This window comes from Saccostrea cucullata, unplaced genomic scaffold (genome assembly GCF_032062105.1).
Source record: "Saccostrea cucullata isolate Sc308-1 unplaced genomic scaffold, CSIRO_AGI_Scuc_v1 ctg356, whole genome shotgun sequence".
NCBI classification, from domain to species: Eukaryota; Metazoa; Mollusca; class Bivalvia; order Ostreida; family Ostreidae; genus Saccostrea; species Saccostrea cuccullata.
Genome location: NW_026918279.1, coordinates 1037443 through 1051838, shown reverse-complemented (window position 1 = coordinate 1051838; position 14396 = coordinate 1037443). Strand labels below are relative to the sequence as shown.

At 32.0% G+C, this 14396-nt stretch overlaps 1 protein-coding gene across 2 annotated transcripts in view; it reads left to right on the top strand.

Annotated features, from left to right (window-relative positions):
- Nucleotides 1-9693, top strand: part of LOC134262099 (galanin receptor 2a-like) — a 51231-nt gene extending 41538 nt beyond the window's left edge. Inside the window, exons 3-4 of one of the 2 annotated variants that reach the window (XM_062744492.1) lie at nucleotides 2338-2597; nucleotides 7232-9693. In XM_062744492.1, coding sequence (XP_062600476.1) covers nucleotides 2338-2597; nucleotides 7232-7768 — 797 coding nt within the window. In that variant the 3' untranslated portion in view covers nucleotides 7769-9693. The remainder of the gene's footprint in view (nucleotides 1-2337; nucleotides 2598-7231) is intronic. The other variant, XM_062744496.1, reaches the window with a different exon arrangement.
- Nucleotides 9694-14396: the final 4703 nt, after the last annotated feature.

Below are 14396 nucleotides of genomic sequence, written 5' to 3'. Positions count from 1 at the left end.
TTAATTACAATTTAAGCAATAACAAACAACAAATAATAATGAAAATAACAACAAAACTTAAATATTTAAAGACTTTGAGGTGTCGCTGCTCAATGGAACAATAACAAATAAGTGATCGTATGGAATCAGATTTTGCCTGCGTAGACAGTTGGCCTGCATGGCGTTTTATCGGAAATTGGCCATATTAGGTTAGTTCGAGTTTATAGATCAAGAGAGAGAAAGGTGCACAAAACATCACTTTTAAGAAGACAAAAACCGCTAGAATTTTCTTTGAAACCAAATTATGCAAAATTAGGTTCTCTAGTAAAAACAAACGGATTGGTGGCAAGTTTTATATAAAGAACATTAAACGTTATTTCAAAGAGCCATATCATCTTTATGTGTCATAATCAAAATTTTATATGAAAATTAATAAGTAGGATTCGCTTTTCGCCTTCATTTTCTTTCACCTCATTTATTTTTGCATTTAATATAAAAAATAACAATGCTTATTTGATGTTTTAATGTGATCCATAATATGTCTTGCTTTGTCATTTTCACAGAGATGAATGAAGAAAAATACATAAAAGAAATGCAAATTATGCATTGATTAATGACATGCAAAAATCTTTATTCCTGTTTCAACTTCCGCTTTCCCTGACGATTTTTAATGGTCTTTAAAAAGAAAAATTGGGAAAGATCGCCTCCGCTGGGCCTAATATGAATTTTATGATGATAAAAACCATAGATTTTCCCAGTAAAATCAATTGTTATTTTGCATTTCTACTCTAGGATTCTCCCTTCATGGAAATAAAAATGAGACATAATTAAATTCGAATTTGATAAAGTGATTCTTTGTATGCCTTTACGTGAACTTCCATATTTCAAACGTTCAGGGAATGCCATACATGTTAATATGATGTGTCTCTAGATACGAATATTTTTTTCTTTAATTGGAACAGAAGGTATTATGCTCGATGGTAATAATGTTCTTCAATTGGATTGAAAGAATAAGCAACAGGCAATCCTTTAAAAATACATTTGAAGATCTATTTTCATCACCATTTGAGTACTATTATTGCCAAATTTCCTTTTCATATTCTAGCAGAAGTCAATATGCATGTTGATGAAATCCCCTTAGATTCCCAATATGGTTACAAGTTCTTTGGGAACAAATGCAGCGAGATTTTTTCAAATCTTCAAGAAAGAGAAAATTACAATGCGACATAAAATAGAACTGTGTTATTTATATATTTAAAAGACAGAAAGCCTGAAAATCAATGCGTTCCCTAGGGTACACTATGATGCACACGACACATGATCCCAACTTTGAGTTCCTTGGTTTTCTTACCCTTTACAATTTGCACTGTTTGATTGGGCATTTGAGCACGATAATTGTTCATTATCTTCACATTTTATTCAGACATTTAGAAATAAGTCAGAAAGGTAATCAGTCAATTGATAAATACGAGGGCCGCAATGGAATTGAATCGCCTTCAATCAATTAACACTTCGGCACCTCCAATGAAACCCTGGCATTAAAAGCGACATATTCGTTAATAGAAAGGCAGGCAATTTGAAGAGGTTAATAATGTCACATTAACACACTAGAATACATAAAATGTTCCTCCTCACATACATTGGGATGGTTGAAATATTCCTGTAGTTTCCCAACGAGAAAATCACAGTTAAGGGACACCGACCCTCAGCCAGGAAGGACAACTCTTTAATTCATAATTTAATTCAAAAAGTCTTTAATTAAATATTTTCATAAAATTTTCATTATATGCCTCTCAATGTGCTCCAAGGTTCTTTGCAAAGCTCCATAATTCACTTCTAATTTCATATCATGTTAATAAACATTGGTATCTAAAAATGCTTTTTCGGAATAAAAAATTCTACTTTTAATTAAGCCTTTCTGAGAAGTTTAAAGAACCTTGAAGCTCACTGAGAGGCATATAATGAAAATTGTTGCATGAAAAGATTTAAATTTCAAGCTTCATTTTGAGACTTTTTAAATTATAAATTAAAGAGTTAAATATTTCCCGGTCAAAAACTCGTAAATTTGAAACAAATCCTTTTATTTTCTTTTTTTCTAAACATGGAGTAGACACCAATCATATCAATTTTAATGGAAATCATCATCAAAATTATTCACCCATCTTAACTTTCAGTTCACTCTAAAGATTTTTTTTTCTGATTACGAGACTTATTCATATACTTGGATACTGTAATAAAGAATTATTTATTAATTTATGCCTTAAACAAAATATGAAAAGATACATTTTAAAAACTTCCATGTCTTATACAAAATAACAGAAGATAAATTTCAAAACAGTTTTTTTTCTCTATTTTCAGTTTCCTTTCTTATATCAATCCCTTTCGCCATGTACCACAAGGAAGATATTCAGCAGAATAAACTCTTCTGTGTCCCGGCCTGGGGTGACGAGGAAAAGGACAAGCTGGTGTCCCTCATTGTGATTTTCACGACCTACGTCAACCCCCTGGGAATCATTGTCGTCTGCTACACACAGATTCTGAGGAACCTCTGGACCAGGAACAGACACTCGTACATGCCCAGTATCAAAACTGAGGTGATTTTTCTCAATCTTCCACAGGCATGTAGCATTTTTATTTTGATTTCTTTACTTTTTTGCTTTCTATATAATTAATTTATTGGCTTAGCTTTAAGTAATAATTGTTTGCACTATGCATAAAAGTATGTTTGCCCTGTGCATTAATAGACATTCAAAGATGATACATTTTGCTCAATTTATTTTTCATCTGTATGAAAAATTCATTATTGTGAAGGCATTTGCGATTCAGTGATATTCAGATTCAGATTTACCTTTTTTCTCTCTCTCCTTTACACACACTTCAAGAAAATCTGTAGATTGACTTATTGATTGTTATGTTTATATTTCAATATATATTTTAAGCATAAATTCTTTCTTGGGTCATCTTTGGGAGCATATTAGAAATTCGACATATTTGACCAATTTTTGTTTTACGCGTTAAAGGGTTTGGAAATGCTTTCTTGGGTCAATATAAAATCCTTTCACAAAATAATTTTCATTATTTATTAACTTTCAAAATTTGCCATTGCAGTTGTTGTTTTAGCGTAGGATTCATTATTTTATAGCGCAGAAATATGGTAAAAAGTTTATTTAACAGCTTTCTCTGTAACACTTAGCCTTATTTGGATATAGCCCAATCATATTTCAATCAAAATTTAGTCGCAAGGTGTTTCGGTTGCCTTGGTAATGGCGAGGTATATTTAAGATTTTTCCCTACTTTGAATAAAGTCTTTCAGACCAAATAAACCGCTTCCCCCAAAAAACGCATTGGCCATTTTGCTGTAAAGAAATATATTTATAAGTCTCTGTTAACCATTTAATAAATACAACTGGAATTGCATCATAGGGGCTTTGACTCATATGTAATGACAATGTCTTCTAATATCATTACTTATTATTTTCTAGAGCATTGAAGACCGATATATTATATAAGACTTTATGAAAAAATAAAAGTACTACAATTTCAGGTTCCTTTTACTTAACAGACATCCTTACCCTTTCTAATAGCATTATTATATTTTTAATATCAAAAAAAGAATAGAAAAAAATTGTTCTGATTAGTAAAAATTTTGAAAATTCTTATCTGGAAAACTAAATATAAAATTGAGTACACCAGCAATGTAAGTTCGTGCTATGAGTTAAATTGAACTCACTTGATAAAACAAAAACATTTTCAACAAAGTTAACATCGTGGTAACCACTTTCTAAAATATCCATGTTTGCTCTAACGATTTAGAATAAATGGATTTTAAATTTTCAAGAACGTGCATGTTAGCCGTTATTTTCCGATCATGACAAGGAGCACAAGGCGGGTGTGCCTGGTTGGCAGGGGATGCTCACCCCTCCATGGCACCTAATCCGTCTTCCGATGTTTTGGAGGTCCATGTTTGCTCTGCTTTTGTGTTGTTTTATGGACCTTTACTTTTGAATACTGTTCCTTAATTCCATATGTTTCATCAGTTTATTTTATGATAGTGAAATATTCATTATTTTTAAGTGAAATTGTAAAACGTCATTGAAACTGTGTCAACCTGAGATGAGTAATGAGTTTTATGTCTCATAGCTGATATGATACGAAAGAGCACGCTCTACATACGAACATTTTCTAAAACGAGGCAGGCTATTTAAAAACAAGTCTATGACACAATATTTTCAACATTTTTGTTTAGATTCATTATTTTGCAAAGTCTACGCTCGATACAATGTTAGAGAATGTTTTAGTTAGACAATTATTATGACAAGGAGCACGCGGTGGGTGTGACTGTTCGTTAGCGGATGTTCACTCCCCCAAGGTACTCTATTCCACCTCTGATATTTAGAGGTCCGTGTTTGCTCTGCTCCTGATTTGTACTGTTTTAGGTACATGAGATAGAATACGGTTCGATATACCCATATTTCAAAAATTCACTAATTGGATTACGAACATGTTCAAAAATGAATCTTTTTGGGTATGTTGCCATAGTTACCCCTACCCATAACATAATATTACAGCAACTAATTTACATGTATATTTTTAGGAACTTTTATAAGTTTTTGATATTAGATATTTTTATTTATCAGTCTAATCGTTTGCAGAAATTCAGATACAAAGCATGCCTCGGCTTTGCTTAAGGTGTTGTGTTTTAAATAGCTTCATTAAAGCAATGAAATTTTAATGGGCATAAGTTTACTTTGCATTAGCTGTCACGTTAACGCAATTAAATACACATTAGATTAGGCCAAGCTATTGAGCTTCCCATTAATTTACTGCAAATGAAATATTTAATGCAAATTAATGCAAATAGATCATAAAATTCATTTGTTTACAAAGAAAATCAAATATTTTTCTTAGGTTTACAATTGCTGCTTTGCAAATATATTTCAAATCAAGCATATCTACAGATGTAGTACTGTAAACCAGTTTAAGGTAATTTTGGTAAAAAAAAAAAACTAATCAATTTACTATGCAGATTCAAATCTTTGTTTTGAAAGCTTCCTTTTTGTACATTTAAGCTACAATTTTATAAATAATCTGCCCTAACGTCTTTGAATGTACGTCTTTTGTTACCAGTGAATTTTTGTAATACCTTAAATAATAACGTTAACTTCTATTTGGCACTTGCTTAAGTACAGTAAACAGAGTTTTAAGTGTATTAACATGGAAATTAAAATAGCTTTAAACAATGCCAAATCCATGGAGAGAAAAAAAAACAACAGTAAAGCAAAGTTAACCCACACATAAAGAAAAAAACGTAACAAAGAATACTTGCTATAATTCTGAAATAAACACAGCTCTGGCTACATATGTTCAATCACCAAGTTCAAGAACAATAAGTTTTTCTTTATATAAGATTTTTAGATACACCATTACTTGTATTAATCATTTATCACAACTACTTGGGAAGGCAAAAGGCTTGAATTTCCAACTCTGTTATTTATATAAACCTTTATTTGTTCCGCCGATCAAGCAATTGCCAAGAAAAAAACAAGGAATAAATATCCCATCAGCGATGGAGTTTCTATCATGCATACTGTGAAAGAAGGCTTGCTTTAGAATAAATATACAATTAATTGATATAAGATTGAAAAGAATACTAACTTTTACTAAGCCAAGATGATTAATAGAGACAAAAACCCTTTTGTATTTGTTTAAGAGAGAGATGTATGTCTACTATTCTTGTTAGCCAAGGTTTAAAATCCTGCGGATGTAATACCACCTTCTTTTTGGTAACCGACCATAGTATTTACAAACGGTTTTAGAGATTGCTTATGGTCATACATTCATATGGCTTGATTTGTATGGCTTTTTTAAATGGTCCCTTGGAAAATTGCTTGGATGTTTAACGCCCCTTCGAGAATTTTTCACTCAAATTAAGAAATTAAGAAGCCCAAACTTACCAATGAAGGGATGCATATTTATACATGTTCTCGGCAGTTATGCCTTTTTAGCAGTGAGGGTTTTTTTTAAATCGTGTTAGTACCTACTTCTAGACAATAACTCGATTTTCACATTCTTATCTGAAGGAAAGGCCTCAACGTCACGAAGTGGGAACTTCTTAGTCTGTGACGCTTGAGCAAACGCTCTACCACTACGCCAAGTGGGCGAATCATACGGCTTGCGTATTCGTACGAAACTTACTTCATCAGATTAGTTTTTTTTTTAAATATTAAACGCGAAAGAATTTGACACAAATAAAGGAATCCCCTTTGTATTCATTTATATACGTTATAATAATGCAAATTTGCTTTAATTTACAAAATAATGCAATTTCCAGCACATTAGACAAATCGGAATTCTAAAAAAAAAATGATATAATATTATTCAAATACAACCTGCATTTAAATTTTAGAAATGATAGGCTATTTGGGATCTTACAATTTCCAAAATTAATATAACAATTGACAAATTATGCAGTAATTGATTTACAATCAAGAATTTTAAGCTTTACGTGAAGGATATGGAGATAACGAACAGTATTCAATATCAAAGTCCATAAAACAATACAAAACAGGAGCAGAGCAAACACGGACCTCCAAAACATCAGAGGTGGGATCAGGTGCCATGGAAGAGTTTGCAGCCCCTGCCGACTGGTCACAACCGCTGTATGCTCCTTATCATGATCGGGAAACAACGGAAAATTCAGTGCATAAATAATGGACTAACAACTATTATGAAAAACGTCAGTCAGCATTTGACTGAAAGATAAATTGTATTTGCTGACAAGGTCATGTTATCGATCACAGAACTTACGAAATGATGACTTTAAACGAGAAATATATGGAGATAACAAGTTCAAAAGTCCATAAAACAACACAAATTGGAACAGAGCAAACACGGACCTCCAAAACATCAGAGGTGGGACCAGGTGCCAAGGAGGAGTATGGAAAAACATATTTTGAATATTGAACCTGTTTACTTTCTATAAAACTGCAGTAGAAAGTTGATATATTATATGATTCAGTTGTTTAATATTCAGAATCTGGTTAGTTTTGCTTTCGCCTAAATGTGTCTAAAATAACTAACTATTTATGTTGCTTATTTTTGTGCTATGTTCCAAAGTGTTCGATATATCTTACTTCAACCTAAATATGAATTGAATTAATTTTTAATAACTATTGATATTTATGGTTTAGAAGATTCATGTAATGAATTGCTTTGAAATAACTCATCGTTCTCTTTTTATATTGATTCACAGGATGATTTAAACAGTAGTATCCCATTGTCAAGAAGATCGCAAACGAGGCGTAGGGGGAAAGTTACCCGGATGGTCTTTATTGTGGTTCTGTTGTTTGCAGTATGTTGGCTTCCAGTTCATATATTTCAATTAATTCGAATATTTAACCCAAACTTCCCTAGGACAACATCAGTCTATGTGCTCAAAATGATCAGTCACACATTATCCTACGCCAATTCGGTCGTAAATCCATTTGTTTACGCTTTCCTCAACGACGGATTCCGGAAAGCGTTTAGGCGAACCTTTCCGTTTGTCAGTAATTACTGTCCCTGTGCTCAGCTCCATGTGGAGGGAAACAGCAATGCCTCAGACATGGTGGACCGATGCATTCAAACACGTGTTGGTGAATGTCAAGACGAGAACGGGAATGGAGGAACAGAAATAGTCTCCATGTCGCACGTGTCCGAATATAAAAACTCGATCCCCATGGTGATATTACCAAGGACAATTCCGTCTGATATTGAAGAAAGAAGTGGGAGTGAGCAAGAAAGTAAATGACAGCTTTTTTTTCGATGAAAAAAAAACAGCTTTTTTTCTCGATGGAAAAAAATCTTGCATCACTCTTGACGTGTGAACGGACATTATTCTACGAATCCCATCCTTGCATCTACCAGAAAAGTAGCCTACAGAGAGTTTTTACACTCTAAGTCTTACATATGAAGGATTGCCAAAGAAATAATGGAAATTATTGCATTGGGCGTCATTTTTTATGTAAACTGTAACATTAAAATCATTGTTGAGGATGATTTATGAATAAAAGAAAAAATGAAGGACAGTTTATACTGAAAATCATTTTCTTTTTGGCTTTCTTTGTCGACAATATCGTGTAAATGCTTAAAATCTTCAAAGTGTTTGAAGCAGATACTTGATTTAATGTTCTTTTTATTACTTAGAATTGCCAAAGAAATGATGGAAAATTGCACTGGGCATTAATTTTCTAGGTGCAATTTATCTATTCAAGTCATTTGTGAAAATGATACATGAATACGATGGAATGAAATGTGTTTTATATTGAATGACCTTTTCTTTTTTGGCATTCTTATATATCGAGAAAACCCTATAAACACCAAAAATCATCAAAGAGAATTGTAACGGGTTCTAATAACTAGATTATTTTACTTTTCCTTTCAAATTGACATTATGTTGTCTTAAAATATTATTAACTCTTTAAACGAATTTTTACGCAAAGATTTCTTTATTCAAAAACATGTTATCAATCACTAACCACTAATTTGAATAGTGAATCTACATGTAATGAAGAAAGATTAATCGATTGGTTGTATGTATGTTGTTTAACGTTCCTTTCAAAAATCTTTCACTCATATGGAGATGCCACCATTTGCAGGTGGAGAGCTGCAAATTTTGTCCTATAATCGGCACTCAGGATCATTGAGCAATGAGGGATCTTTTTCGTACCAGCACCCTCTGTGACATGGTACCTCGGTTTATACGGTCTCATCCAAAGGACTGGTCACTATATCCCACATGGGATTCGAACCCGCGACGTAAGGATCAAGTGTAATGAAGATAGATATTGCTTGTTGACACAAATGCATATTGTGCTTGTCGTTTATTTTATAATGAATGTCTGCATGCTTGAATTATTGTGCTAAATACTTTTTGGAACTTTATTTTAATATTCATTGAAAAACAATCTCTAAGAAGAGATAAAGGATGCATATTCAGTTGTGTTGGCTGAAAGAGTTGATGCACAAGTTCTCACAGAAGCATAAGTATTAACAAAGTAAGTTTTCAATAAACCAAAAGCTCAGAACAGAGGAAAGTTTTTAACACATGTAAGCCAGTGAATTTTCAAATCGGGTTCTAATGACCTTTTTCATTATTCCGGGATTATTTCAAGCTTCCTGGATTATGTGGGGTTTCTTGGTTTGCTGGATACTCTCAGTCAGTTCATTTCCTGCGTCGCGCAATTGTAATTAATGTAAAGGGGGGAAATGAAAGCTTATACACTAGAGACTGTGCAGATAATGTTAGCCTATTTTAATGACTTCAAAGGAATGTTTTTCATTATATGAGTTTTGTGATGTGCCCCACATGGATAAAATAAATGCCTAAAGAAAGTGTAACATGCAATATAGCAAGATACCAACCACCTGTCTCTGGTTTGCTAATGCCTTGTTGTTAGATGGTGAAAAAACGTAATGAGGAAATCGAATTTTTACATCGTGTTAGTCCGAATTTAAACGATATTTTGTTTTCATTTATTTTAGAGTCGATTAACAGAGTTTACTATTTTTATTAGAGATATACTATTGTCAATTACTATGTGTTCATTAAATCATTGTGCGAATATTTAAAAGGTTAAGTAAATTTACTTGTTTTAACGATCTATTTTATACGTTTTTATTAATTTGTGTGGGAGTGTATCTATGCGTTTACATAACTATTACGTCGTTTACAATTGTTTTCTAATGAGAGATATTCTTTTTGAATTCGTTTTAAATATTCAATGTCTTGTAGTTTATGTTGAATTTATCTCACTAGTCAAGATTTTTTTGTATTATCAAAATATCCTGTTTTTAGTGTGAAATAGGTTCCACATTCAACTGCAAAACACTGATGTTTATTGAATTTTCCTCCATTTGCCCCTGCTTTTGTCTTTTTGTTACATGATGCCATAAGAATATGTGTTGTTATTAAGTTCAACTCTGATATATCCTTGCTAGCTCAGCGATTGAGAGTTTATAGTCAAAATTGGAGTAACTTTTTTTTGTTTTGACTTACATGATTTTTATAGTTATAATTGTAAAAAAGATTTTTTTTTACTTTCAATGCAAAGTGATTATTTTAGAGAGCTGCAATGCCACGAGGTTTACAAAACTATTTATCCTGATAGATAGATAGACGATGAATGACGAACAAAAAAGCGTAAAAACTCAATAAATGTTTTTTAACCAAAACTTTTATGGTCTATTGATATATTTAATGTATTTTACTACTTTCATTTTTCAAACGATTTAATTTGTTTAAAATAATAAAAAAACATATTGTTTTGTTTAAAAAGTATCAGAAACCGCTTAAGCTATAGAAGAAGAGTTTTGAATTTATATTTGAAGCGTGCATTAAGTTGCCCATGATCGTGTTCCTTTATATATTTTTTGGTGATATTGTGCAATATTTTATCTTATTTTGCAATACAATTGTTTACAATCACGATTTCTTGTAAATTTAGTTCTGATGTGCCATAAAATTAATTTGTCAAATTTGTTAGATTTTTTTGTTAGAAAATATCATTGTGACTTTTTTATTTATCATTTTAATTTATGGTATCTTTTAATAAATAAATGAATCAAATAAAGAAATGTCTAAGTAAAATGACTTTTGTAAAACATCTTCCCAATTTATCCACAACTAGTAAAGGCTAGTAGATATACATAGAGAAAGCCTAAACTGTACATTTAGAAACAGCAAACTTTGTTCATACAAATTGTTAGGCCATTATTTATACACTGAATGGACGACGGATTAATCCGTTATTTTTAATGCCAAGGAGCACAAGGCGCGTGCGACCGGTCGACAGGGGACGCTCACTCCTCCATGGCACCTGATCCCACCTCTGGTAATTTGGAGGTCCATGTTTGCTCTGCTCCTGATTTGTATTATTTTATGGACTTTGATATTGAATACTGTTCGTTATCTCCATCATCCTTCATTTTAAATGAACATTTCAGAGGGAGTAATGACATTTAAATATGGTTTTTTAATATAGTATTACTGTATTTGCTTCAAATAGATTTTTGTTTTCAGACTGATTTGATACGCAAGAACAAACTCTACAAGAACAAAATTTATAAAACGAGGATTTGAAGCTGATGAAACATAGATAAAATAGACTCATTTAAAGTCAACATTTATTCTAGGGTCAATACAATGACCTTATCAGAAAATATCATGTATGAATAGGTTTAAGTTTTATCGACTTTTCTTACAAATTGTTATACCAATATCTCAAAATTAATTGTCTACGGATTTTTATTCGTTTTTTCTGGTAATATCAAGAAGAACATGTTGGATGTGACCGGTTCACAGTGTATACTTACTCCTACATGCCTTCTGATCCCACCTCTGGTGATTTAGAGGTCTGTGTTTGCTCTCCTCCCTGTCAACCAGTCCCATCTCTTATTAAGTCGATCGAATGCAAACTGAAGTTTTTATATAAATGGCAGCCATTATTTAAACAATGAACTGTCAAGGGATTAATTTTTTTGTCTGTCCGTTTATGAAAAGAAGCATACGCTGGGTGGGGCCAGTTGTCATGGGAGGCTTACTTCTCCATTGCACGTGATCCTACCTCTGATGTGCTCCCAAAAAGAATCGTTTAATAAACTTTTGAACTTCTTGTTAACTATTCATCATCTTTATATTCTATCTAAGAGTACGTTTTGTGTATCAGGCATCCGATTAGTAAATACAACCGATTACAACAAGATTCCGGCACGAAACCCCTAAACAGTAGTTAGCTGTTCTATTAACACATATATCAATCCTGCCTGACCGACCAGCAAAGCTACACAATAAACATGCTTGTTCCACTTGTTAGACTTTTACTTGCAATCCCAAGAGCGTACACAACACCAATATATCAGTCTGGGAGAACTACTAAGAAGCCTGGTAGCTTAAGTGAAAGAACACTTATGGAAAGAGTTCTTACTGGAAAGGTTTTCTCATTTTGACCTTTATGTTCATAGGTAATTTTTAAGTATCCATAACCTTATCTTTGAAACATATAGCTATATATTGACTAATACACAGTAACTATATTTCTTTGAACAAATGATCATTATTTCAGAATCTAGGATTTTTTCAAAACTAAATGATGAAAAACGTTATTATCTATATAAAATTTGAAATTTCTCTCTACATTATTATTATAATTTTTTAATCATTATTTCATATACATATATATACATGTATTTTAGGATCCTTTCGAATCCCACTGTTGGACGTGGAGAGCGGTCCTTTGTATGAGTTCGTATAAACCGAGGACATGTGTCGCAGTAGGTGCTGTCACGAAAAAGACCCATCCCTGTTCATTTATCCCTGAGTGCCGAGAGTGGGAAAAAAATTGTAGCTCTCCACCGGCAAGTGGGTGGCGTCTCCATATGAGTGAAAAATTCTCGACACGGACGTTAAACAACATGTAATTAATCAATCATACATTTTAGGAGAATGCACTATATATGATATTTTATTACAATAGAGTATAGTACAAACACAGAACAAAATATTTACAACAATTTTATTTCAATGCATCAAAAGAAGAAAACACCTTTTGGAATGAAAAATTAATATTTCCATTGTGGATATCTTTTATTTGAGTCGCTATCTAATAAAAAGCCTATAAATATTCTTTTATAAGTTCACATTTGTTCAGCAACCGTCTAATTAGATATAAAATATTAATACAACAAATATTTCATATTGTCAATTTTACCCCGGAAGAAACAAAAAACTACTAGTTATTGTCTTTAATGAAAATCGTTTGTTAGGCTGAGATATAAGAAAAGACACTTTTTAATATGAAAAATGAAAACAACTCATATGCCATTACAAGTCAATAACTGTGACCTATTGACAACCTTTTTTATACAGTCGACTTAATATCTATGCATACAGTAATTTTTTTTAATTCTATATTCATAAAAAACTGAGCCACTTCCAAAGTGGCAACTACATGTAGGTGCCCGTCAAACTCTTTTTTCACATAAAAGTCATGTTTATCACAAAGCCACAAAGATTTTTAGATACCTTAAGTTTGTTATAGGTAAATTTCACCTCTCAGGTGAGATTTTTACCTTTGCCAAAAAAAAAATTCATGGGGAAAATACAGTTTGAAAGAAAAATTCTAAAGAATAATCAAAAAACCAGGGGTGTCCGGAAAAGTTGCCTATATTGAAAAATAATCATCATTTCGCACTATAAAATTTTCACTACTCTTTAGTACATTTTTCATCAATATACGAGCATATATGATGATTTATTTTCGAAACTCCTGAGCCATAAAATAATGCAAAAGAGGAGTAGAGCAAAAACGGACCTCCAAAACATTTAGAAGTGGGATCAGGTGCAATGGAGAAGTTAGCATCCCCTGCCGACCGGTCACATCCTCCTTGTCATGATCAGGAAATAACAGAAAAATCCGTTGTCAATTCAGTGTGTAAATAATGGACTAACATTTAGTATGAAAACGTCAGTCAGCATTTGACTCATTGATAAAGTGTTTCCTGATAATGTCATTGAATTCAAGAAATTTACAAATTTACGATGACTTTATGCCAGACTGCTGATATTCTTGTTTTATCAACTTATTTGTCAATAACAACATGCAGTGTTTATATAGTATTACATTAGTATTTCCTTCCTGACTGAAGAATTGTGTCAGGTCGATCGGTGGGTGGAGAGCGAGTGTCATGAAATATTTCAGCATATCTTTTTGAAAATTTTTAATTTTTACAATGTTTTTTTAAATTGTATTTCAAGATTTACACCAAAAATCAAAGAAGACCTGGACAGAAAGCTTCTTTATTAATGTACTACGCGCATTGATGAAGTTTTTCATCCACATTTTCTTTGAAACCCGGAATCGATCAATGAAAAAATATAAGATCATTTCTAAATGAAATGAGCTAGAATAATGACTTTTCAACAAAGATCTATAGATGTGAAGTGTATATATATACCCCTATTACGAGAAGACTAATCAGGATTTTTTCCGATATTTTTTGTGTCTGTAACTTTGAATAATAATCCATCTTGATTTATCTGTTCTTTTCATTCATTTTATAAGACCAACGACAACATAAATTTTCAAGGTAAAAGATTGACTGCTTGCTTAAAACATAATATTACAAGTGTTTTGGATGTTTATAAAAATGTTTTTTTTTTCTTTATAAATATGTTGTTATTTGATTGATTTTAAATGTGAAAGCTACATATTGTTGCATTTTTTAATGGAGCTCATTCAATTTATTTTTCTCAAACGTGAATTCAAGAATAGTAACAAAATACGAAAGACTGGCGAAAAAGAATGTAACTATTTTTATGTGTACTGATGAGTGAAATATGAAGCATCATTGAAATTAGAATACAAATGCTAGATAAAATT